Source organism: Neophocaena asiaeorientalis, unplaced genomic scaffold, assembly GCF_003031525.2.
Source record: "Neophocaena asiaeorientalis asiaeorientalis breed wild unplaced genomic scaffold, Neophocaena_asiaeorientalis_V1.1 scaffold327, whole genome shotgun sequence".
Taxonomy (NCBI): Eukaryota; Metazoa; Chordata; class Mammalia; order Artiodactyla; family Phocoenidae; genus Neophocaena; species Neophocaena asiaeorientalis.
In genome coordinates, this window is record NW_020174560.1 from 5,927,853 (window position 1) to 5,954,571 (window position 26,719).

General features: G+C 34.5%; 1 protein-coding gene and 1 pseudogene across 1 annotated transcript in view; one reads left to right on the top strand and one right to left on the bottom strand.

Moving 5' to 3' along the window:
- BRIP1 (BRCA1 interacting DNA helicase 1) overlaps window positions 1-26,719 on the top strand; it is a 191,075-nt gene that overhangs the window by 43,322 nt on the left and 121,034 nt on the right. Inside the window, exons 7-9 of the mRNA XM_024757679.1 lie at window positions 15,639-15,929; window positions 21,002-21,223; window positions 23,310-23,509. Of these exons, the coding sequence (XP_024613447.1) occupies window positions 15,639-15,929; window positions 21,002-21,223; window positions 23,310-23,509 (713 nt within the window). The remainder of the gene's footprint in view (window positions 1-15,638; window positions 15,930-21,001; window positions 21,224-23,309; window positions 23,510-26,719) is intronic.
- LOC112408028 (LYR motif-containing protein 4 pseudogene) lies at window positions 3,948-9,241 on the bottom strand (annotated as a pseudogene).

Here is a 26,719-nt window from a genome sequence, read left to right on the forward strand (position 1 = left end):
TTAAGTGTGCTTTTTTGGTATATTTTGGTTAATTCCTTTATCAGATGTGTCTTTTGCAAGTATTCTTTTCCCAGGCTGAGGTTTGCCTTCTCATTCTCTTGACCTTGTCTTTCACAGAGCAGAAGTTTTTAATTTTAATGAAATCTAGATTATTAATTATTTTTTTCACAGATGGTGCCTGTGGTGTTATATCTGAAAAGTCAGCACCATACCCAAGGTCATCTATGTTTTTGCCTTTGTTCTTTTCTAGGAGTTTTATACTTTAGTGTTTTACATTTAGGTCTGGGTTCACTTTGAGTTTATTTATGTGTAGGTTGTGAGATGTGGATCTAGGTTCATTCTTTTTGCATGTGGATGTCCAGTGGTTCCAGTGCCATTTGTTGAAGAGGCTGTCTTTGCTCCATTGTTTTGCCTTTGCTCTTTTATCAAAGTTCAACTAACTATATTTATGTTGGTTTATTTCTGGACTCTCTATTCTGTTCCATCAGTGTATTTGTCAGTTCTTTTGCCTGTCATACTGTCTTGATTATAATAAGTGTTGAAGTTGGATGGCATAGTCCTCCAATTTTGTTCTTCTCCTTCAGTATTGTGTTGGCTATTTTGGATCTTTCACCTTTTCATATACAGTTTAGAATTAGTTTGTCAGTATTCACAAAATTACTTACTGGGATCTTGATTGAGATTGAATTTAATCTATAGATGAAGTTGGGAAGAACTGACATCTTAGTGATAACTGAGTCTTCCTGTCCATGAACATGGAATGTTTCTGCATTTATTTTGTTTTTCTTTGATTTTGTTCATCAGAATTTTGTAGTTTCCCTCCTGTAGATCTTGTACATATTTTGTCAGATTTAGACCTAGGTATTTCATTTTTGGGGGTGCTAATGTAATTGGTATTGTGTTTTTAATTCCAATATCCACTTGTTCATTGTTAGTATATAGGAAAGTAATTGACCTTTATAAATGAACCTTGTATCCTCGAACCTTGATATAATCACTTATTAGTTTCAGGAGGTTTTTTGTTAATACTTCCAAGTTTTCTACATAGACGATTGGCAAACAGAGACAGTTTTATATCTTCCTTCTCAATTTTTTTTTAAATAAATGAATTTATTTATTTTTGGCTCGTTGGGTCTTTGTTGCTGCGTGCGGGCTTTCTCTAGTCATGGTGAGCAGGGGCTGCTCTTTGTTGCAGTGCATGGGCTTCTCCCTGTGGTGGCTTCTCTTGTTGCACAGGCTCTAGGCACATGGGCTTCAGTAGTTGTGGCACATGGGCTTCAGTAGTTGTGGCACATGGGCTCAGTGGTTGTGGCTCGTGGGCTATAGAGCACAGGCTCAGTAGTTGTGGAGCATTGGCTTAGTTGATCCGCAGCATGTGGGATCTTCCTGGACCAGGGCTCGAACCCATGTCCCATGCATTGGCAGGAGGATTCTTATCCACTGAGCCACTAGGGAAGCCCTCTCAATTTGTATACCTGTATTTTCTTTTCTTGTCTTATAACATAAGGAAAGACATACAGTTGAAAAGAAATGGTGAGAGGGAATGTCATTGCCTTGTACCTGATCTCAGAAATCTTTTAAGTTTCTCACTATTAAGTATGATGTTAGCTTTAGGGTTTTTTTGTAGATGTTCTTTATCAACTTGAGGAAGTGCTCCTCTCTTCCTAGTATACTGAGAGTTTTTAACATGTATGTGTGGATTTTGTCAAATCCTTTTTTGCAACTATTGATATGATCATGTGATTTTTCTTTCTTAGCCCACCAGCGTGTGATGGATTATATTAATTGATTTTCAAATGTTGAACCAACGTGCATAGCTGGGATAAATCACACTTGGTCATGGTTTATAATTCTTTTTACACACTGTTGGATTAATTTTGTTAATTATCTTGCTATTATTTGGTTGAGGATTTTTGCATTTGTGTCCATGAGAGATATTGGTGTGTAGCTTTATTTTAATGTCTTTGCCTGGTTTTGGTATTAGGGTAATGCTGGTCTAATAGAATGAGTTGGCAGCATTCCCTCTGCATCTATCTTCTGAAAAAGATTGTAGAGAATTGTTATAGTTTCTTCCTTAAATGTTTGGTAGAATTCACAAGTGAACCTGTCTGGATGTGGTGCTTTCTTTTTGGAAGGTTACTAATTATTGATTTAATTGTTTAATACATCTAGGCCTATTCATATTGTCCATTTCTTCTTGTGTCAGATTTGGCAAATTGTATCTTTCAAGGAATTGGTCTATTTCATTAGATTATCAAATTTGTGGGCATAGAGTTGTTCATAGTATATTTTTTAAATTATCCTTAGCATCCATAGGCTCTGTAGTGATGTTGCTCTTTCATTTCTGATATTAGTAATTTTTGTCTTCTCTCTTTTTTTCTTAGTGAGCCTGGCTAGAGACTTACTGATTTTATTGATGTTTTTTCAAAGAAGCAGGTTTTTGGTTTCATTGATTTTTCTCCATTGAGTTTCTGGTTTCAATTTCATTGATTTAAGCTCTAATTATTATTATTTCTTTTCTTCTGCTTAATTTGGATTTAGTTTGCTCTTTTTCTAGTTTTCTAAGGTAGCAGCTTAGATTATTGACTTTAGATCTTTCTTCTTTTCTAATATATGCTTTCAGTGCTATAAATTCTTCTCACAGCACTACTTTCACTGCCTACCATGTATTTTGATAAGGTGTGTTTTTATTTTCACTAAGCTCAAACTATTTTTAAATTTCTCTTGGGATTTTTTTCATTGATCCATGTGTTATTTAGATATTCTAGTTATCTTTCTGTTACTGATTTCTAATTTAATTCGATTGTGGTCTGAGTGCAGACATTGTTATGATTTTTATTTTTTTTAACTTGTTAAAGTATGTTTTATCTCCAGAATGTGGTCTATCTTGGTAAATGGTCCACGTGAAGTTGGGAAGAATGTGTATTCTACCACTGTTGTATGAAGTAGTCTATAGACTATGAAGTAGTCTATAGACTACTTCAGTTATGTCAGTTATATCCAGTTGATTGGTGATATTGTTGAGTTCAGCTATGTCCTTAGTGATTTTCTGCTTGCTAGGTTTGTCCATTTCTGATAGCAACTCCACCTTTGATAGTGGATTTATCTATTTCTCTTGCAGTTCTATTAATTTTTGCTCCATATAGTTTGCCACACTGTTGTTAGGCACATACATGTTAAGGATTGGTATTTTTTTCTTGGAGAATTGGCCCCTTTATCATTATGTAATGCCCTTTTTTTTTTTTTTTAATCTCTGATAACTTTCCTTTCTTTGAGGACTTCTGTGTCTGGAATTAATATAGGTACTCTGCTTTCTTCTGATTAGTGTTAGCATGGTATATTTTTCTCCCTTCATTTACTTTTAATATATAAGTTTTTTCATCTCTAAAGTGGGTTTCTTTTAGACATCAAATATTTGGGTCTTGTTTTATGATCTTCTCTGACAATTTGTCTTTTAATTGGTGTATTTAGACCATTGATGTTCAAAGTGATTATTTATAAGGTTGGATTAATATTTACCATATTTATGACTGTTTTCTATTTTTTGCTTTTGTTCTGTGTTCCTCTTTTTGTTTCCCACTATTTTTATGCATTTTATAGTTTATTGTCAAGGACCAACAAACAAAATCTAGAAATGCTCTATACAAGTGCTGAGGTGCTACAAAAGAGGGGTGGGGTGGAGGAGACACAATAATACACAACAGTCTTTTGAGGAGCTCCAGCTCTTCATTCTAACACTTGAACCAAGGAGAGACAGCCATCCTTTGTCACTAAGGCTGCAGAAGAATGGAAACCTCATTCAGTTTATCAGTTCTTAGGGCAGATACAGCAAGAGCCTATTTAAAGCTGATGCAAAGGCCACTCGTGGTCTGCTGGGAGCGCCCATGCAAAGCAGAGTGGATGCTGAAGGTGGTCCATGGCTGCCGGTGGTGGCTGGTCCCAGCTCCTTAGGTCCTGGGCTTCTCTTGATTCTAAATCACAAGCTTGTCAGTCAAATATAGTTGGCCAATGTGGACCTGTCTGTGGATTATCCCAGGGTCTCTTTTGGCTTTATCATTAGGGCTTGAATTTTTACAGGATCCTTTACATTCTTATTTTCTCTGAAGACATCTCTTATCCTCCTGATGGTGTAAGTTCTGTAGTTGTCGGCACTGAAGTGCTTGCTCTCCCTCAGCATTGCCTGGTACATATCCAGCACTCGTGCGTGGCTGGAGGCTGCAATCTCGGAACGAAAAAAACGGAGATGGTCTTCTTTGCAGAGGTCCCAAGTTCAATGCAACCTGCAGAACTTCTGCCACCGCAGGGAGCACCAGTGGGACGCACGTGTGGGGCTTGGCCCAGGTAGTGGCCCAGGGTCTGGCCCAGGTGGGCTCTGGCCCTGTGCAGTGGCACAGACACTAAATAAGTATCTTATTTGATTCCATTTTCTCTCCTTTCTAGCATAACCATCATATTCCTTCCCTCCCTCCCTCCCTTCCCCTTTTTTACTGGTTGCCCTAGGTTTTGCAATATGTATTTATGGCAAATCCAAATGTACTTTCCCATAACACTATATCACTTCATGGGTAGTGTGAGTACCTTATAATAACAGTGTAATCTTAATTCCTCACTCCATCCCTTGTATGATTGCTGTCATTTATTTCATGCATATACAGTTGACTCTTGAACAATGCAGGGGTTAGGGGCACCAACCCCCCAGCAGTCAAAAATCTGTGTATAATTTTTGACTCCCCCAGAACTTAAATACTAGTAGCCTACTGTTGACCAGAAGCCTTACCAATAGATAACATAAAGTCAATTAATGCATATTTTGCATGTTATATGTATTCTTACAATAAAGTAAGCTAGAGAGAGGAAAATGTTATTAAGAAAATCATAAGGAAGAGAAAATATATCTACAGTACTGTATCAATACTGTAAGTTTACATCATCTATAAGATGATGAAGCATCTGTCAATACCTACAACGATATTATCTTATATGATACAAAGCACTGTAAATGTTATACGCATTTCTAACACTGGACATCAAAAATGAAAAGATGATGTGCAAAAGAAATGTATATTTATTTAGAGGTATAAAAATTCATACGTTGATAATGAAAAAGCAGCAGTATGTTTGCTTTATGGTAACTTAGTGTAATTGATACAGTTGCTTCACAGTAGCCTGACCTATACATGAATGAATGAATCATTTAAAATTGTAAGGTATAAAGTATTACAGTCATATTCATAATATGGTATTGGAAACATTGTTACATTTTTTAAAAAAACACTTACCTGTGATGATATGCTGATGTTGCAGGTTTGATTTTGTCCTTGTTTTTTGCTTTTCAGAATAACACAAGTCCTGTATGCTTGCTGTTAACATTACTCAGGAGGCAAATAATGTCCAATTATCTCTCCTTGTAATAATAGATCAGTACTGTGTTTTGATGTCATTTGATATTTTTCTACATCATTTTTAATGACTACATTGCATTCTTTTGAATGGCTGTTCTATAATTTCTAATCTCTATGACTGGATGTTTAAGTGAGAGTCTTTTTCATTTATGATGCTAGTTACTTAGTGGGTTTAATTATTATATTGAAGATTCAGAGACGTTTTCAATTTAGGGAAATTCTCTCTTGTTATTTCTTTGATATTTCAACCCCTGACTTAATCAGGAGTGATTTCCTTTTGAAGAATTAGAAGCCTACTCCAGAAGGATCAAGCAAGATATACAGCTGCCCTATTGGAACTCAGAGGTTTTTAGGCAGCTTCTGTCTTCTCTTTGGGGCCTCAAGTGTGTCTTTTCTGCCTCTGTGTGCAGAGTTCTCTCGTTTTTTGTAGATTGTTTTTTTCTGGGTACTTATTCTCTGTTATATGACCTTACCATCACATCTCAAAATGAAAGGCTTAAAGTCTATGAAATGTTCTGGTCTGTTCCCTGTAGTTTAATCAACTCAGTCTAAATGACCCAAATACAGATTCCTAGGAAAGTGAATCTTACTGGTCTTGCTATATTTGGGGCTTGGTCATGTGGTATTAATGTAGATACTGGGTCTACCTTTTCAGCAGGGGCTATAATTGATGAACTGTTTTCAGAATAAAGAGTTGAACACGTGTCTAAAGAGGTGCCTAGTATAACATCTTTATCATATATACTAAATTCTTACATATATGAGAATATATACTATTTTTAACCATCTTTTTTCTAAAATTTTTTGGTTATTCTCACTAGTTTATTTTCCAGATTAAGTTTAGAACCCACAGTAATAATTAATTAATTGTTAACTTTAACATTGTCTTCATCAAGTAATATAGCTATTTGAAACAGGAGGTTTTAAGAGAGTTGAATACAGCAAACTGAAGGGTTACTCTATTAGGATAGCATCTATGAATTTACTTATTTTTTTTATTTATTATTATTGGCTGCGTTGGGTCTTCATTGCTGCGTGCGGGCTTTCTCTAGTTGCGGCGAGCAGGGGCTACTCTTCGTTGTGGTGCGCGGGCTTCTCACTGCGGTGGCTTCTCTTGTTGCCGAGCACGGGCTCTAGGCGCGAGGGCTTCAGGAGTTGTGGCTCCTGGGCTCTAGAGTGCAGGCTCAGTAGTTGTGGCGCACGGGCTTAGTTGCTCCGCAGCACGTGAGATCTTCCCGGACCAGGGCTCGAACCCGTGTTCCCTGCATTGGCAGGCAGATTCTTAACCACTGCACCACCAGGGAAGCCCAGGATAGCATCTATGAGTAAAATTCTTACTATGCGGATTTGAATTCCATTGGAAGTTTGGCACCAGACTGAACACTGGTCTAAGTCAAAATTTTCTCTTTAGTCCTGTGATAATATTTAAAATCTACACTTCTGCTATGGTAGCTGCTAGCCACATGTGACTATTTAATTTAATTAAAATTCAGTTCCTCAGTTGCACTAATCACATTTCAGGTTCTCAGTAGCCACATGTGGCTAGTGGCAAGTACATTCAATAGTTCAGGTAAAGAACATTCCACCATCGCAGAGAGTTCTATTGGGTAGTGCTGTTTTAGAGGCTTGTATATTGATAATAACTTGTCTACTAATTTTTAAAAAAATTTTTAAAATTTATTTATTTAGGCTGGGCCAGATCTTAATTGTGGCAGTCAGGATCTTCGTTGAAGCACATGGGATCTTCATTGTGGCATGCGGGATCTTTAGTTGTGGCAAGTAGACTCTTAGTTGTGGCATGCATACAGGATCTAGTTCCCTGATCAGGGATCAAATCCAGGCCTGCTGCATTGGGAGCGTGGAGTCTTACCCACTGGTCCACCAGGGAAGTCCCAACTTGTCTACTAAATTGTTTTTTTTTTTGCGGTACGCGGGCTTCTCACTGTTGTGGCCTCTCCCGTTGTGGAGCACAGGCCCCGGACGCGCAGGCTCAGCGGCCATGGCTTACGGGCCCAGCCACTCCGCGGTATGTGGAATCTTCCCGGACTGGGGCACAAACCCGTGTCCCCTGCATCGGCAGGCAGACTCTTCAACTGCTGCGCCACCAGGGAAGCCCTTGTCTACTAATTTTTAATGGTGGTGAAAGACGCAAAAATGTCTATTTTGTATAAGTTTTATTTATAGTATTTTGGTCAGTATGTAGAAGATGATGTCGCAGGATGGCTTTGTTTTCTCATTTTAAAAGGGTCATTGAAGAAAGTTTGAAAAATACCAAAATACTGTACAATAAAGGAGAAAATAAAAATGTCAGGCAATCCCAAGGGATAGGATTTTTGAAGTATAATATACAAGTGCAAATATCACAAGAGTGCAGCTGGATTAATTTTCACCAACTAAATAATATACATATATGTCTTTTTACCACGGGTTCTCTATTCCTGGGTTCTTTTTGATTCATGGCTTGATTGTTTGGATTTCATAATCATGCAGTTTTCTTCAAGAAGAGTACATAAATATATTTCTTATATCACATCAAGAGGCACTTAATGCCAGTTTGTCTCACTACTGCTAATGTTAAAATTGACCACTTGGTTAAAGTGGTGACTACCAGGTCTCCATTATAAAGGCACATTTTTCTTTTGTAATTAATAAGTAATCTGTGGGGTGATGTTTGGAAACTATGTGAATATCTTGTTTCCCAACAGCTTTTCACCCAGTGATTTTAGCATCCATTTATGTACCTTGCAGGAATCACTTATGACATGGGAGTTGCAAAATGGTGATTTTTAAAATTTTGTCGTTCTATTTATAATTTTTACCTAGCATTCTTCTTGAAGGAAGAACTTTCCCTTTCTCTCCCATTTCCTTTCTTTGATTCTTCTTTTTTCCTTTTTGTTGTTGTTGTAAATACCCCAGGTATTTCTCATGAAGTTGGTCAGTGTGACTAATCACTATACTTTGAGACTCATTGCTGTAGTCACATCTGTATATGTTCTACTATACCAGGAGAATTTTTGCTTTATACAGGTTGGTCATCTTTATGATGTGTTTGTTCTTAAACTGAGAAGTCTTACAGAATATAATTGTTCTAGTATAAATTTAGATTAAAAATTAAAAATACCATTTTGGGTTTTTCTTGATTATAAACTTTTCAGAATCTGAGGCAACTGTGTTAAGGAATTCCCATTTACACTAGGCAAGAAAGTAAACAGTAAGTGGAGAGTAGGGTAACAAACACTTACGGTATCAAAAAACAACCGTGAAAAGGATCTGTCTTAATGTGCTAGCCCATTGCAGTTTAACATATTGCTTACAACCTTCACAATAGAATTTGAGTGACTTCAGTTACACATTCCAGGAGACTGGCAGTCTGTTACAATCAGAGTCTGAACTTTAGAGCAGGCTAATTTACAGCAATGGGATGAAGAAAGTTGTGGATTTGTATTACACACTCTCACCTGACACTGTATCTGATCCCTTACCTGCCGATTGACATCTTGAATGAGCTCTTTGAAGCAAGTTCCAGCTTAATTAAAACGTTTGCTTGGTTAGCAGTGATCTGTGAAAGCCTGTGATAAATATTGAATCAGGTTCACCTGCTGGTTGCTGTGAGTAGATAAACAGCTGCCTTGTGCAGTTTAATCATGAAACTGGCAGTAGAGTACTACTGTTTGAATTTTTAAAAAAGAATAGTGGAAAAGGTATAGTTATGTCACTTTTGCTATCTTACTAGAGTGTGTGCTTATGTGAGATTTTGCACAACAGGCATTCAGTACCTGTTTAGGTGGCTTGGACAACAGCAAACGGTTGATAAAGATTAACAGTAAACCCTTCTTCATATGCCTCAAAGTATAATTCAGTATTCATTGACTTTTTTACCACTAACTCTTTAGGTGCATGATGCTTTGAAATAAAAAAGGGCAGTATTTTGCTTTTTTGCCAAGTTAAATGGTAGGTAAAAATGATCCTGTTAAAGCTTTAAGATTTAAGGTTATGACTTCCAGCTTCTCACAAATTATCACGAATTTTGTAGCAACTTGAAGAACTTTAGGTTTTACTTTATCATATGTAAGATGGAGTTAGAAATATACATTAGTGAACTAAGTATTTTAGAATTATGTTAACATTATGTAATTAACAAACATTAAAAGAGAAAATAATTTACAAGCAGTAGAGGAACCTTTATAAAATTATCTTCTTTGGACTGTCAACTTGTTTATTCCTTTACAGAATTAATGTGACTAACCAAGTTGGTTGTTAAGAAAATGCTATTTCTATTTTATTTCCATTGTAAAATCAGACATAAATTCTGGAATAAAGCCCTCATCCAAATAAGTCACAATCTTCTTTGAGCACATGATGAAAGTTATGGACTGACTTTCTAAAAATGCATACAAAATTGTGTTTGTAGTTTCTGGGTGATCTCAAACTCTCTCCTCTGTAACAGTCCATGGATGTAAATTAAGAACCTATTTCCTAATAAATTAGTTGAAAATTTTGGTCAGGACGGATTAAGATGAAAGTTATTCTGCTAGGTATTAAGCTGCTGAGGACGAACAAGTGTATTTGCTGTTTTAGGTTCCTTTTAAGCATTTTTCAGGTATATTGTCTACTACAGTCCTTAGCTCCAAGGGTTATCTACCATAGTGGGGATTCCTAATTCTTTTCATAAAGTTTTTTTTTTTTTTTTTTTTTTTCATAAAGTTTTCATAGTTTTATTCCTGTCATCAGTTTGTTTGGAAGTTTATGGGGAAAATAAAATGTTATTTAAGTCATACTCAGCCTGCTCAACAATTTTTTTTGATATTTATGTCAATACATGGGACTCTCTGGTTCATATTTTTTTATTATATACAGTATTCCATAGATTGACAGAACTCCACAGTTTATCCATTGTTTTGTTGACACACTTGGCTTATTTTCCTCACTATTAAAACAGTACTGCAAAGAATATCCCTATTGTATCTGTCTTAATTTGCAAGAGTTTCTCTGGCATGTATGCCTAGCAGGGTCATGCTGGATCAAAGGGTCTATGTATCCTTGATTTCACTAGATCACCAATTTGTTCTCCAAAGTGGATGTGCCACTTTATACTTGGATCAGCAGTGTATGAGAGAGTTGCTGTATATCCTCTCTACCCAGTCTGGTGGATGTGAAATGGAATCTAATTATGGTTTTAATTTGCGTTTTCCTAATTAGTAATGAGGTTGAGCATTAGGTTGCACATCTTTTCAGATGTTTATTGGCTTTTCCGCTTTTCTCTCCTGTGGTTTTCTTGTTCTTGGGCTCTTTTTCTTCTATTGGGTTTGTTTTTTAAAAATTGATTTGCTGGAATTCTTTATATATTGTGAATAATGATCCTCAGTTGGTTATATACAGTGTGCACATATCTTCTCGAGATTGTGTTTTCAGTCATTTGTGCTTTTGGTGTATTGTTTAAGAAATCCTTTCCTATGTTGAGATAATGAAGATATTTTCCTGTATAGGGACAGAGAGTTTATGGCCCACAAAACCTAGAATATTTATTTTCTGGCCCTTTACAGAAAAAGTTTGTTGAATCTTGCTCTAAAGACTCTCTTATTTGAGAATTTTTGTTTTTTTCCCTTTTGGAATATAATATCCATCCTGTTAGAAAATATTTGACTTAAATGTCAACTAATAATAAGTTAAAATAGTTATTGTGAAATAAATTGTATAGCTTATCCTTAAGAATATTTTGTAGTTGCATTCAGGAAATAATGCACTTAGAGTACCAACTTTAAACAGTTCTTTACCTCGTGAGCGAAACTGGTATTGATAAACACACCTTGTAGAACAATTAAAATGTAAAGCCCTCTTTGTCAGTGGGGTGAAGTGACCCTTGTCATTGTCTTCTACTTGGCTTGATATATCAGGAATTCTAATGTTTCTTGAATGAATGAATGAATGAGAGAGTACATGTAGAGTGCTTAGCACAGGGACAGCCTTAATAAATGACAGCTATTAATAATGAATATATCAGGATATGTGTTTGTCACCCACAACTACCGTGGCCCAGATATTAGCATAACAAGATGATTTTTCTTTTTATTCTTGAAAAATAACAAATTGTCCTGTATTTTTTCTTTTAAAAGCTAACCTTTTTATTTTGAAGTAATTTTTTGATATGTGAAGGACTTCAAATTAGGGCATCAGTTAAGCATCTACAGATAAAATGTGGTACATGGGTACAGTATTTGGTTTAAGGACATTAGTCACAATCTATCAATTAAAAAAAATTAAGTTACAGTTATATGCAAAACACCATGCTCAATGAATGAGTAGATGAAGTAATGTAAGACAGTTTCTGTCCTCAAATAATTTGGAGTGTGGTTGAAAGACAATGCATGCACATATGTTACTATTTCATGGACCTAGTTTTCCCCTTATTTCATACCAGTAAGATTCTTTTTGGTCTCTTTTCCTCTCACTTCTTTATTACTTATCTTTCATATTAAATATATCCTTTTATGCTTGCTTTTAGAATTCAGTTCATAAACAGCTTTTAGATACTCCCCTGATTTATGAATTTACAAAATAACATCTCTGACAACGCAATAGTTTCTAACTACTCCTTTATTATTTTCCTTTTTAAGGCATAGTCACCATGCTAATTTTTATTTTTCCAAGTATTTAGGCATAGTAATTTTTGTTGTTGTTGTGGGGAAAGGCTGGAGAGAACTATGAAACTTTAGAGGTTGATGTAGTTATCTTAATCTACTTAAACTTCTGATTGTAGCCTTGTGAAAGGAATAGTGGCAAGGAATCAGCAGTTGGCCTTTCAAGATCAAATGTTATATTCTTTCTTTATCCTTTCAAAAAATTTCAATATATGTCTCTATGTAGTATGACAAGAGAGGGAATAAATAGAAATTGTTAGACACAAAATTTTCTAAAATCCTTGGTTGTTGACCTAAGAACAGTTTTGGCTACTGTAAATTTGAAATGTATTTTTAAACAATTGACTCCTGCATGTGGAACTAATAATAGAGCTGTCACACCCACATGTATCTCTTGTGTTTCTCTTTAAATGATAATAGATTTTTTTGCTGTTATTTGGGTTAAGTTTTCTTGCCTTTTGTTGAAGTAAAAGAACTCTAGACAGTTTCCAGCTATGGGAAAAGAAGCCATCTCTTAAAGAGTTTCGTTCTACCATACAGTGTAGCTATTTACAGTTCTTAGAGATTACAGGTGTTGGGAGCCCATGTGTTTTGTCTTCTTGACGTTCAGATATATTAGATGAGAGAGAATATTTTTTTAATTTATTCTCCAGTTTCCTAATATAGTCTCTGTAAATTTAAAGAGCAAAAACAAAAGGAAGACATCCCTATGAAAGATAAACTTGATCATTTGTTAGCAGGAGAAATGCTTAGTGAAAAATATTTAATTTTGTTCATCTATTGTTTCAAAACCCCTAGGTCAAAGGGTTTCAGAGAGAGGCTAGAAAATATTAGCCTATTATTGGAGTGGAGGATATTATGACTTCCTGTCATTGCTGTTTCAGGATTCTTTCTCTAGTTTTCTTACAGAATTGAAACTTGCTGATTTTGGTACAAATAATTCTCTTTTGTTACTAAATAATTGTCTTTTTTAAGCCTCTGTTCTATTGCTACATTCATTTTTTTCCATCTTCAAATATGATTATACCGAATCCTTTAAATAGAAACTCCAATAGAAGATCACTTCTGAAGAAATAATTCCCCTTTAATATTGCAAATAAATAAGAATCACCTTTCTTAATTTCTATCTTCTACTTTACTTGTGCAACCACCCACTGAAAAACCATCTTCTTTGAGGAGTCACCCTTGAGTTCATAGATGGTATAATTAATTCAGAGCATTTTAAGACTTAAACAGAAAACATTTTTAGTATAAAATTAGCTGTGGTTTAAAATTTTCTCAGTTATGGAGTGAAAAACTAATTTAAGTTACCTTAATAAAGCTGCTCTAGTGGGAAGAGTTTTCTGAAGCTAGTTCTTGATCTTTTACTTTTGTTAGTACAGCTACTAGCATAATATTTTAAGATAAGCAGATCCCTTTTTTAAATTATTAGTGCAAATACCCCTTTTAAGAATTAAAACATTTGAATACAAGGCAGCAAGTTATAAGTCTATATAATAGCATCCCTTTCTATTTGAAAAAATATGGAAGATATAATTATATGTAGAAGGGTCTGCAAGTTATTTGTGGTGGTGGTTGACTTACTTTGTATTTTTCTGTAGCATTTGAATTTTTTGTTTAGAAAAATAGTGGAATGAAAATAAAAGGAGTGGGTGATAAAACTTTAAGTGGAATTCATGTTGAAAAGTGTTATATCAAAAAGTAGGTTTTCCAAGCTCTGAAAAAAGGCCACATTATTGAGTTACTTTTTATGCTTGTATATAATATATCCATGTGGAATATAACAATGCATTGATCCCTAGCATTCTCATATTCAGAGTGAATTTAACTGTATCATAGGGAAGAGATATAATATAACTGAGTGAAAGATTGAAGGTATGGAAAAGTCAACTAATTCTGCTACCAAGAGTTACCTTAATTCTTTTACTGAGTTAATTAATTAGTGTGATCATTGCAAAGGCTAGAAAGGAATTCAGTCAGAAATATCATGATATAGTTTGTATGCCATTTTCTGTGTGACCATAAATTGTTAGATATTGCAACATATGTAACATAAACCACATGTCAGCTGTTTCCTGCCTCACTGTTGACAAGAGCCCCATTCATAACTCTTCTTTTTATCCTTTCAGTGAATAAGTAATTATTCAATATAGAAGGCAGGATATTTGGAACTGGCTATTTAATGTGGCAGCACTCTGTAATGAAATCTGCTGTTACTGGCAACCTGAGAGGGGAATGTAACAATTCCAGCATGGCTGTAACTTTATCTGCTTTGACTGACTGTTTATTTGGCACATCAGTGAACCTTTTATCCCAGTGAGTGACAGCTCCAGAAGGGTCACATTTACATCCATTCTATCATGTATTGTAATATTTAATGGCGGACAAGGTTGAGCGAGACTGGGAGTAATTTGAACTTGCTTTTCCACTGAGTTGAGGCTAAAAGACAGCTTGATCCCCAGTATTGTGGTGTAACATGCTATGACTTAGCATTTGTTTATGAAGGCTAATCTTACTGATTATAATTTTAAAAAAATCTGCAGTTAAATGGTGTGTTTGTTCTACTAAACTTAAACTCTCTAGTACAAATTCTCTTAAGCTACTGTGCTATTTAGTTTTTTTCCCTATCAGTGACCATTCCTATAAACTAACCATTTCATAGTCTTTCTCTTAAATGAGGCTGCATTCTGTCTCATTTTATAGTAACTGAGGTTGAGAAGGGAGTAGTTATTAAGAATTCCTGGGTTCTAATATATAGCATAAAGCTTTTTAAATTTTTTTATTTTTGAGAGTTTGGAAACAGGAGAGAAAAACCAGCTAAATACTAGACTATACTCCTGATGTTCCATAAGGTGCCTTTATATAACTATTTTAATTATGAAACTGAATTGAGTAAAATTGTCCAGGAAAAGCTATCCTGACTGGTAATTTTACTGATGGATTTACATTCCATGACAGGTAATTGAATTTCAGATGTACTTGTTCCACACAAGCAACCTGCCTTTATTATTAAATATTAATAATTTGCATTCATTTTCATACTTTTGCTAGAGAATAGTTTTCTTTTCTTGTTTTTGACTGATGCTTTAGATTCAGCTTGATATTTCTGTTCTTCTGTAAGCTATATTTAAAATGCTTTTTAAGGTGTTGGTATATTATAGGATATTTGAATGGACTGTGCTGTAAAGAAAAATAGCACTATCAACTCTAAATTGTAATATCACAAGTTCACTTGAAGCCTAAGCAAAAATGAAAATTGTCCTTTGTTTTATCTTATTTTTATAATTTATGAACGAGGATAATTAAAATATACTTAAAACATTTGGAATTTGAGAGTTGGAGTAGTATGTTAGAATACAATGCAAATATGGAAACATCATTTATAATGATAAAAATGGTTTATCATTTATTTATGAAGGAGAACCAATTTGAATTTGTAGTTTTTTCTTTAATGGCAAGTTTTAGATGATGTAACATCATGAATTTCTCTTTATTTGACAGTTGTGATTCACTGCTTATAGTTTTGATTCCATGAGAGGTTTGATAATAATTTTATGGTAGTCCAAACATTAGTTATCTTTTCTTTCCTTTGTTACAGCCCCCTGGTAACTGTTCTAGGTGCTGTTGTTCTACTAAACAAGGAGACAGTCAAGATTCTTCAAATACCACTAAGAAGGATCATGGGGGGAAGTCCAAGATACCCAAAATATATTTTGGGACACGCACACACAAGCAGATTGCTCAGATTACTAGAGAGCTCCGGAGGACAGCATACTCAGGGGTCCCAATGACTATTCTTTCCAGCAGGGATCACACTTGTGTCCATCCTGAAGTAGTAGGTAACTTCAACAGAAATGAAAAGTGCATGGAATTGCTAGATGGAAAAAATGTGAGTAAGTTAATGTATTTTAGAGGAAAAATTAGCTGAAAAGATTGATTACTTTTTAATGTGTTCATTTTATATGTACATTTACAGCAATAATCAAATAGCTTACAAAAATCAAATTGATTGCTAGTGTTGATATTTTTTAAAAAATAATTTTACTATAAGAAAGTCTTTACTCAAGTTTTAAATTATGGGTTTTTGTCCTAAAGCTCGGGGATATTTATTTATTTCCTTGAAAATTAATTTTCATTTTAGTCACCCATCTTCATACTTTCTTCTTTTAAATCTGTCTACCCAAAATAGTCAAACGTGGATGTTATATGAGGAGATTAAAAACATTTAAGTGATTTAGTCTAACTAGATCTAATTAATGTATTTAACATATTTAAAAACTTCAAAATAAGGTAGTTTACATAGGCCCTCTCTTTGAGCAAATTTTTAAATGTTTTTAATTGAGAAATGTAATGACTATACTGTCTCATAATTCTGATTAGTACAGACTTCTTTCAAAAAATTATGTTAAATTATTAACTGAAGATATGTTGATGGTTTTGAAATTTTCCAGGGATATTTAGAATAATACAAATTTTAGCTAGGTAGATAAATCTTTCTTACTAAAGACATGATTTTTTAATAATATTTTGGCAGTATAAGTTTGGCAGTCTGTGTACCAGTTTGATAACTAGTTTACTCTAAAATTGAAGTTATGGGTCTGGAATTATACCCAGAAATTATTGGTGAAGCATAAGTTGATAGTATATGAAATGACCAATGATATTTTAATATATTTTGAAAGTTGTTCTGTCTTTCTGTATTTTGTCAAACATAAGTGGTTCTACACAAAAGGCTAAGAGCTATAGCTTCTAGAGTTTCATTTAATTGATATATCACCTCCTACCATATAATGCGAATAGATTATTTTGTTTTATGCTTTTCTTTGTCAGTGCTTTCTTTTATTAGATGGAAATTTATTCAAGCCTTATTTGGGGTTATTCAAAAGAAACTTCAACAGATATTCAAACCTGATAATATGAAGTATAATTACTAAGGGGCTTCAGTGGGAAAACTTAAGTGACTTGTTCAGAACCAGGAAGAGAATACAGAATAATTGAATCAAAACCGTTGTTGAAATTCTGTGATCATACTTCTTTTCATATCAGTTCTTTTTAATTAACTGAGGAACTGTGAAATCTCTTCACTCTGTATATTTAAAAAGTTCTCTTCAAAGAGAGATAAAAATACTAAAAAGCCAAATGGTAAAAAAATAATAAAATAGAGAAAAGGCTCTTCATGATAAAATCCCATAAATTTTATATTTAAGTAGACTTCTTTCTGTAAGTGGCTAACTGATCTACTAAATTCCTCAAATGCTTGAAATTTGTTTTCTGGCTATAATAGTCTATGTAAGAAGACTTGCTGGCGTTGTCATTATCTTTTACTACTTGTTATTGAGAAAATTATTATGTAATTTATTATGTGTTTGTTATCCCATTAGTAAAAACAATTATAAAGTTTAAGATTGTGTATTGAAAGCAAATATTTTATGTAATCCTCTAGAATCATGCAGTGGTGGTTATGTTTTTTGATTGGTCTTTATCCTCCAAAGTTTGAATCATGTAAAAATAAAAATCCAATAGACTTTTTCATTGGCCTTTGGGTTCTGTTTTCAAGTAAACAATTCTTTTATTTTTGAATATTAGTATTATAAATAATTGAAGATACCTGCTTGTAGTTGTTTTGACCTAATTCTGCCTCAGAATGCCTAGCTCATAGGCGTACATGAACATTCTTTTTCTTGTTCGCAAGCCCTCAGGGTAATTTGGTATTGTAATGAGGGCCAATTACAAAGTCACTAAAGGTGTCTATGTTTACGATGGCTGAATTACCAAAGAGAAATGATAAATAGATACCTGACAGTTTGAGTGAAAAAGAGTTTAAAGTGTGATAACGCTTCAATTGACAGACTCCCCTCAGGGTTATATTACACTGCTAAAATGGATGAGCTTTTCTGGTTTTGCTATCAGCCTCCACAGCAGTGTCATTCTAAGTGCCCTTAAAGTGTAAACTTTCTGAGTTTTTGGCTTGATCCAAAGGCACATGTTTTTTTGTTCACTGTTTCTTTTATGCTCCTATACTGGAAAAGCAATGCACTTATCTGCTAAAAGTTAAATTTTGTTTCAACTAAGAAAAAATAATCTTAACTAGCCCTAGAAATAACTCTAAAAAGTTAGGTATAGAAGAATATTTTTTGTTAAGATGAGATTTAACAGTCCATAACCATAGACTCTGAAGGCACCTTAGTGATCATTTTGTACAAATAAAAACTTTCAGAATAGTATGGAAGATACTTGGAATGAAGAAATGGTGAATGTCATATTATTAAGCTCAATCTGTATCAAGCTCAGTATGAAAGATACTTGGCACATCTTCAACTGTCTCTTGACCTCAGAATCATAGAATTTTAGAGCCAGAAGGAACCTTAGAAATGGCATAGTCAGTGGGTCAGAGGAATCTTAAAAGGCTTCTAATTCAACTACTCTTTTGATGCCTAGTCACATGAGAAAAATGGGCCCTGAAGTTTGCCCAGTGTCAGACAACTAATTAGCAAGAAAGGAAGCAAGTCTTCTAACTGCTAACCATTGCTGTTTTTACTACACTAGAAACAAAAACGAAAGATGGCATCATAGTGTGGGGAAGTTGACATGGCATGAAGGGTAAAAAAGAGTAGTAGAGATTAGACAAAGTAAGTGAAAATAATATAAAAATGAAGCAAATAAAGAAGGTTAGGTGAGCCCTTTCTTCCTAATTTTCATTTTTAATACCTTGGAGGACCAATAAGCAGCATGGCTTTAGGAGAATTAGCAGTCCTCAGCTGATCATGCCTTGTCCTTGGATTTGCTGATATTCTTTTATAGGTTATGACCTTTTTATGATTTACTCCATTTCTAGCAATGTCTAGATATTTTTGTGTATGTAATGAGGTATGAATGTTTTAAAAACATAGGTTTGCCTTTTGTATAGTTCATAGATAAAAATACACACACACACACACACACACACACACACACACACATATATATGTACATATCCCCCCACTGGTTAAGGACAGCAAACTGGGAAAAATAAATATTGGATTTCAAAATCACATTTAATTTTTTTTCGATATATAAAATTAATGAATTAAAATGGCTCATTATTTTACCACTTAGTCCCAAATGACAATTGAAAAAGAAAAGTAACATATACACGGTTAGAGACTCAAAATTACAGAAATGCATTAAATGAAAAGATCTCTCTTTCCAGTTCTTTCCATCCCCTTAAGGGAACTACTGTAAGGTTTTATGTGTATTCTTCTAAAACATTTAAAATATGTATTTTCTATAATGTATGTGTATAGATTATTTTTACAGCTTAAACTCATCAGCACATAGACAAATCTAACTTATTTTTTAAGGGCTATATCTTTAGTATGAATTTTTGCCACAATTTATTTAACATATCCCCTGTGGGTAGACGTTTGGTTTATTTCCAATTTGGGGGGCTATTAAACAGTACAGTATATATATATTTAAATGGTGAAATTTTATTTGGTAGTTACAAATTTCCAGTGTACTTCTAATAGAAGTTTATGCTTCTAATTTTATACATCTTTTAATAGGATATGCCACACCTTTGCTAGGACTGGATTTTATCAAACATCTTATTTTTTGATTGGTGTATGTTAATAAAATTTTTTTACTTCTAGTAATAGAATGGCAAAGGACATTAGTAAATAGTACATGAAAGAAGGTATGCAAATTACTGTTGAAACTTTTTAGAATGTTCGTACAATGTAATGTTAAACCTTGCTAGAAAGTGTGAAAAATACAAATCAAAACAACAGTCTTCTATTTTTACCTTTAAAATAGGCAAAGATAAGAAAAGATAATATTAATGTTGTTAAAGGTGTGGAAAAAGGATAATGTAAAATGCTATACATTTTCTGGAGAATAATTTGGTGATATGGTTTTCAAGAAACTTAAAAATGTTTTTACTCTCTGATCCTATAATGCCATTTCTAAAACTGTATACTAAGAAAATATTTAGAAATGAGCATAAAAATTCTTATTGCAGATTATTTATAAAGCAAAAATTGAGAACAGTCTAAATATCTAGTAATAAACTGGTTCATCAACTATGGCACATTAATCCAGTTTACATATATAGGCAACAGTGAAAAGAAACTTGGTGATATGAAAAAATATTTCTGATAGGATTTTTAATAAAATAGGCTAAGAGAAAAAAGGAGATCCCAGTTTTGTAAAAAAAAATATTTGGTGGCTAGATTGTTAATAATCCTCAGTGCCTGGTAAAAATTTGCTTTGTTCTCATTATTTTAAAATTGGGTCTTATTATAGAGATATATCCACAAGTACATATGTATAGAAGAAATGTGAAATGAAATACATCAAAATCTTGATAGTACATTGTTTGTATAATGGGATTTTAGGTAATTTAGGGCTTTTTGGTACTCTTATATTTTCCAACTTTTTGTAGTGAATACTCTTTTTTCCCCTAGGACATTTCTCCTGCCCTCCTTCCCAGTTTCCATTCTTCCTTTGTTTTTACTTATTTATATTTGATTAAGTAATACTGTCTCATGGCTCAAATTGAAAAGGTACAAAAGTGTCTATAGAGAAAAATGTCTTCCAGTCCTGTTCCCAAGTTACTTGGCTCTCATCTTTGAAAGCAACTAGTGATACCATTGCCCTTGTGTATCCTTCCAGATCCTTCCAGAAATATTTTTGTCTAATACCACTTTAATCAGAACAAAGTCACAACAAACATACTTTTAAAAATATGTTTCTCAAGTTAATTTGGGATATTTCCAGCTATACTGATCTGGAGTTCTATCTGAGTTAACTAATATAGTTCTTTAAAATGGTTGTATTATAGATGTGGTGTATGTACTCTGTCTCCTCTGTTAAATCTTTACTTTGTGGCTTTAATGATGTTTCTAAAATTCTGAGATGAACTTGTGTTATTTCTTCTGTTCTAGTATTGCTTCATATTTCAACTATGCATTTTTTTTTTAGGGAAAATTCTGCTATTTTTATCATGGTGTTCATAAAATTAGTGATCAACACATATTACAGACTCTCCAAGGGATGTGCAAGGCCTGGGATATAGAAGAATTCGTCAGCTTGGGGAAAAAACTAAAGGCATGTCCATATTACACAGCACGAGAACTAATGCAGGAGGCTGACATAATATTTTGTCCCTACAACTATCTTCTAGATGCACAAATAAGGGAAAGTGTGAGTAGATATGTAAAAATTAAAAGAACTGTTTTCCTACTATTGGGATATAAGTGATGAATGTAAAGCTTTTAGATGTTTTAATGTCTTTTACTTTATTCTTTGCTTTATATTTAATTTATGGAAATGTGTAAACAGATTAGAGTATTGAAAACATATTCTAGGGGGTATTAAAAACTGAATTTTAGACATTGTCATTTTAATTTCCAAAGTAATAAGCACTTCTAAGGACCTAGTACTGAAGTGGAATCATAACAGGGTTTTTCAACCTTGACGGTAATGACATTTTGGGCTGGATAATTCCTTGTTGTGGTGGGCTGTCTGTGCATTGTAGGATGTTTATTAGCATCTCTGGTTTTATCCACTAGGTGCCAGTGGTACCCTCGCAGTTGTCACAATCAAAAATGTCTCCAGACGTTGCCAAATATCCCCTGGGGTACAAAAAATTTCCCCCATTTGAGACCCTTATATAGCGATCTCTTTATGAATAGAAAGAATGATTTTAAAACATTTATCTAAAGAATCTGTGTTTTGAAGAACTTACGTTGGGAGAATATGCATACTATGCAAATTATGCTCTGTGAACTTTGAATAAGTGAATTTGGATACAGCATTTGTGTTTATCTGCCTGGTTCTTAGAGAAATCCAGTTGTTACAGCATAAGACAAAAAGTGAATAACTTCATATATTCAGTTGTTATTCCTCTCTTTAGATCTGACTAAAAGGTAATCTGATCATTAGCTTTCTATTTCTGTAAGTTTAAAATGAATAGGCATTATGTTTAATACCCCTGCTATCCTTCCTCTTATTTGGCTGCCTTTCAGCTAGGTCTCTTTCCTTTGAGCAACGGTGTATATCAATGCCAAGTCAGTCTTCCTCTGCTTAAAAATCTCTTATATCTCTCTTTGCTCATGGGATAAAGTCATATTTCTTAAGCTTACTCCCAAGATGATCAATAGTCTGACCTAAATCTGCCTTTTCAGCCTTCTCTGCTACAGACTCCCAACTTGAACTCTTCAAAAACTTACCTCAAAGTCCCCTGAGGATACCTTGTTCTTTCCTGTATCTCTGCTTTTGATTACACCTATATTGAATTGCCCTACTCTCTCTTTGTGTATCCAAATCCAAATCCTGCTCATTTTTTAAACCTCAGTATATTTCCTACTATTTTATGGTTCTTTCTCAGCCATCTACAGCCCTCTGTATATTATTATTTCCTCAGAATAACTCAGTGGCAATTGCTTTGTGACATTTTGTATTAGTCTGGACTCTTTTAGTTGCATTTGACACAAACCCAGCTTCAATAGAGCTTAAAAAAATATACTTGACTATCGTGATGACTTTGTAATCAGGCAAGTTCTTCCCAGTAGGAACAAAGATAACCATAATCAGCTAGCTTTTCTCCAGCTAGGTAACCTGGAAAAAGGAATATGATTTCACTTAGCCACCCATAATTACTCTGATTGGCCTAGCTTGGATCTCATACCCATTCTTGAACCAGTCATTGTGACCATAGACAGATGGAATACTTTATTTAATTGACAAGCCTGGGTTCTAAGTCTACCCACATTATGAGAGTGGTGATGTCCCTTGATTAACAGCTTAACAGTCCTACAGACATCACATGGGAGTTGGGGAAGAGCACTTCTCAAAAGGGTTGCAGAAGAGACTGAAATGAAACAGATACATACTATATTGTATTAGTATTTTGAGAGTCTTTTGAATCTTGTGTTGTTATTTTCGTTTTAAAGGTTTTTTTTTTTTTATTCTACTTTTTATATTATGTTGGAGATCCCTTATACCCCTTTGTGTAACCAGCCATATGTTGATCCTGGCTCACTTAACACATATTATTTTGGTTGATAGGTTTACAAGTATTTTGAGAGTGAAAAATGGAAAACTGTAATGCTGAGCTGATATTTGGTTGGCCTAAGTGCTTTAAAATTTTAAGACTGAGAATCAGTTGCTTATATAGTTGGACTTGTGATATTGGCCTATGGTGTGAATTTTTTAATGAAATATCTTGCCTATTGCTGTTAAATCCATTTTGCTGAATGTTTTACAGGAAAACTCTTTTATCTTATAGATGGATATCAATCTGAAAGAACAGGTTGTCATTTTAGATGAAGCTCATAACATTGAGGACTGTGCTCGGGAATCAGCAAGTTACAGTATAACGGAAGTTCAGCTTCGGTTTGCTCGGGATGAACTAGATAGTATGGTTAACAATAATATAAGGAAGAAAGACCATGAACCCCTACGAGCTGTGTGCTATAGCCTCATTAAGTAAGAACATTTGTCTTTCAGTGTCATTTGTGCTGCCTTTGTATTAAAAACATGTTTTATTGTGCCAAGTATTTTACAATTAGTAAACTTTGACCAGGCTACTTGGGAAATGGATTGTTGTTTGCCCATTAAAGGTAGAGATAGGCTAGTCCAAACTTTTGTCTTGTTCAAAAGAATATAGTGAACGTAACTGATTTTTAAAATTGATAATTGTGAATCTTATTCCTAATTTAGCAGGATAATTCAGTAGTCCCATAGGATGTGTGTAGGATATTGGGCTGAACATTAACTAAACATGGTTTTAATTAACATTTTAAAATTCTGGACCATGGCTTTATCCTACAGTTTGAGTAGGATTCTGGTTTGATGAGTTTCATTTAACCAAGATTTCAATACTGTAAAATAATAGATTTAGTATTTTATTTACTTATTTTAAAAATTATTTATTTATTTGGCTGTGTCAGGTCTTTGTTGTGGCACACAGGATCTTCGCTGTGGAATGTGGGATCTTTTCATTGCAGCACCTGGGCTCTTCTCTGGTTGCAGAGTGTGGGCTCTCTAGTTGTGGTGCATGGGCTCTAGAGTGCACAAGCTCAGTAGTTGTGGCGCGTGGGCTTAGTTGCCCCACGGCATGTGGGATCTTAATTCCCTGACCAGGGATCCAACCCGCGTCCTCTGCTTCGAAAGGAGGATTCTTAACCACTGGACCACCAGTGAAGTCCTGATTTAGTATTTTATTGAAACGTACATTAGATAGTTTCCCTTTAATTAGGCGTTATGTTGTTGATCTAGAATCTCTTTACCTTAGAAAAAAATGTTACCTGACACTACATCCCGTTCCATTTATTGCAGCACTTTTCTGTTCCCTTCACAGTATATATTTTTTAAAATTTGCATGTTTATACATCCACATGTTCGAACATAAGAGGTTTACAAATTTATATTGTAAAAACCTTTTTCCCACCCCATCTTCCATCTGCTTAATTTCTGTCTTCCTGAACAAGTTTATCATTTAGTTCATATTTATGCAAAAATGAGCCAATATAGATACTTTCTCTTATCCCTCCTTTTTACCCAAATGATGGCATCTATACATACACTTTTTTCTTCTCCATTTTAAACATAAAATATATTTTATTTTTGGGTCTTCTCTGGTGGTGCAGTGGTTAAGAATCTGCCTGCCAATGCAGGGGATACGGGTTCAATCCCTGGTCTGGGAGAATCCCACATGCTGCGGAGCAACTAAGCCCACGTGCCACAACTACTGAGCCTGTGTGCCTCGAGCCCATGCTCCACAACTAGAGAAGCCACCGCAATGAGAAGCCCACGCGCCACAACAAAGACTAGCCCCCGCTCGCCACAACTAGAGAAAGCCTGTGCACAGCAATGAAGACCCAATGCAGCGCCCCCCCCAAAAAATATCTATATAGATGTATGTTTTATTTTTTCTGCTGTATAGCAAAGTGAATCAGTTATACATATACATATATCCACTCTTTTTTTTTTTCGGTACACGGGCCTTTCACTGTTGTGGCCTCTCCCGTTGCGGAGCACAGGCTCCGGATGCGCAGGCTCAGCAGCCATGGCTCACAGGCCTAGCCGCTCCGCGGCATGTGGGATCTTCCCGGACCAGGGCACGAACCTGTGTCCTCTGTATCAGCAGGCAGACTCTCAACCACTGCGCCACCAGGGAAGCCCTTATGTTTTATTTTTTAAAAGCCAGTTTATTGAGGTATGATTGACATATATAAAATTATTAATATTTAATGTATAAAACTTGATGAGTTTGAGATAAGTATACATCTGTGAAACCATCACCACGGTTTTTAACATAAACATACTCATTGCCTCTAGAAGTTTCCTTCTGCCCTCTTTATTTATTATTATTTGTGATAAGAACACTAATATAAGACATACCCTCTTAGCAAATTTTTAAGTATACAATACAGTATTGTTAACTGTAGGCATTGTACTTTATATGTACATTTTTCTGTATCTTGCCTTTTTTCACTTAACAATATATTTTGGAGATCTTTCCATATCAAGACCCAGAAAGCTTCTCAGTTTTAAAAAAACAGTTGCCTAGAATTCCATTGCATGGATGTACAGTGATTTATTTAACCAGCCTCTGATAGTAGATATTGAGGTTGTTTTACAATCTTTTGCTATTACATTGCTGTAACGAATAACTTTGAACATATGCCCTTTCATCTGTCTGGGAGTGTATCTATAGCAAAATTTTTAGAAGTGGGATTCTTGGGTCAAAGCATAGATCTACATGTAATTTTGATAGGTATTTTTAAAATTTACACAGTAGATGGGTGAGTGGAAGACTAATTTATACTCTGACCAGCAATGTATGAGAATATGAAAGTTGTTTTTTTTCTAACCTGATGGGTGAAAAGTATCCCAGTGTACTTTTCATTTACATTTCTCTCTCTTTCTTTTAAATGTATTTATTTATTTGGCTGTGCCAGGTCTTAGTTGTGGCACGCGGGATCTTTGCTGCGGCATGCGAGATCTTTAGTTGCAGCATGAAGGATCTAGTTCCCTGACCAGGGATCGAACCTGGGCCCCTGCATTGGGAGCACAGTCTTAACTGCTGGACCACCAGGGAAGTCCCTCATTTACATTTCTCTTAATGTGTGATTAAGCATTTTTAAGGGCCATATATATGTCCTTTTCTGTCAACTCTCTGTTGACATTTCTGTCTTTGTTCTTGTTTTTATGGTTCTTTTTCTTATTGATTTGTAGATGTTCTTTGTAAATTGGCCCTTTGCTTGTGATAAGAGTTGCAAACATTCCCCTCCATTTTGCTATATGCTTGTGTCTTTCCTTGTGGTATTTTTGCCATGTAGAAGTTTGTCATTTCTATTTCACAGCATAATTTGTTGAAAGAGTTGTCTGTAGTTGCTGATTCTATTTTCTCACTTCCCATTCTTTCCTTATCCATCCCAAGAGTGTTGCTGTCTGCATAATTCTACTGAAACTGTTCTTATCGAGATCTCCAGTGATCCAGAGATTGCTAAGTGCAAAGGTTATTTTTCTGTTATTTTACTTAGCCTCTCAGCATTGTTGGATACTCTTGACTACCACCTTTATGAAAAGTGTTTTTGTCTTCTGTGGAATAATAGAAAATATGTATTCAATATATTGGTCTCTGTCCCCAGTTCCTGGCACGGAAGTCCTAAAACCTTTATAATTTCCTAA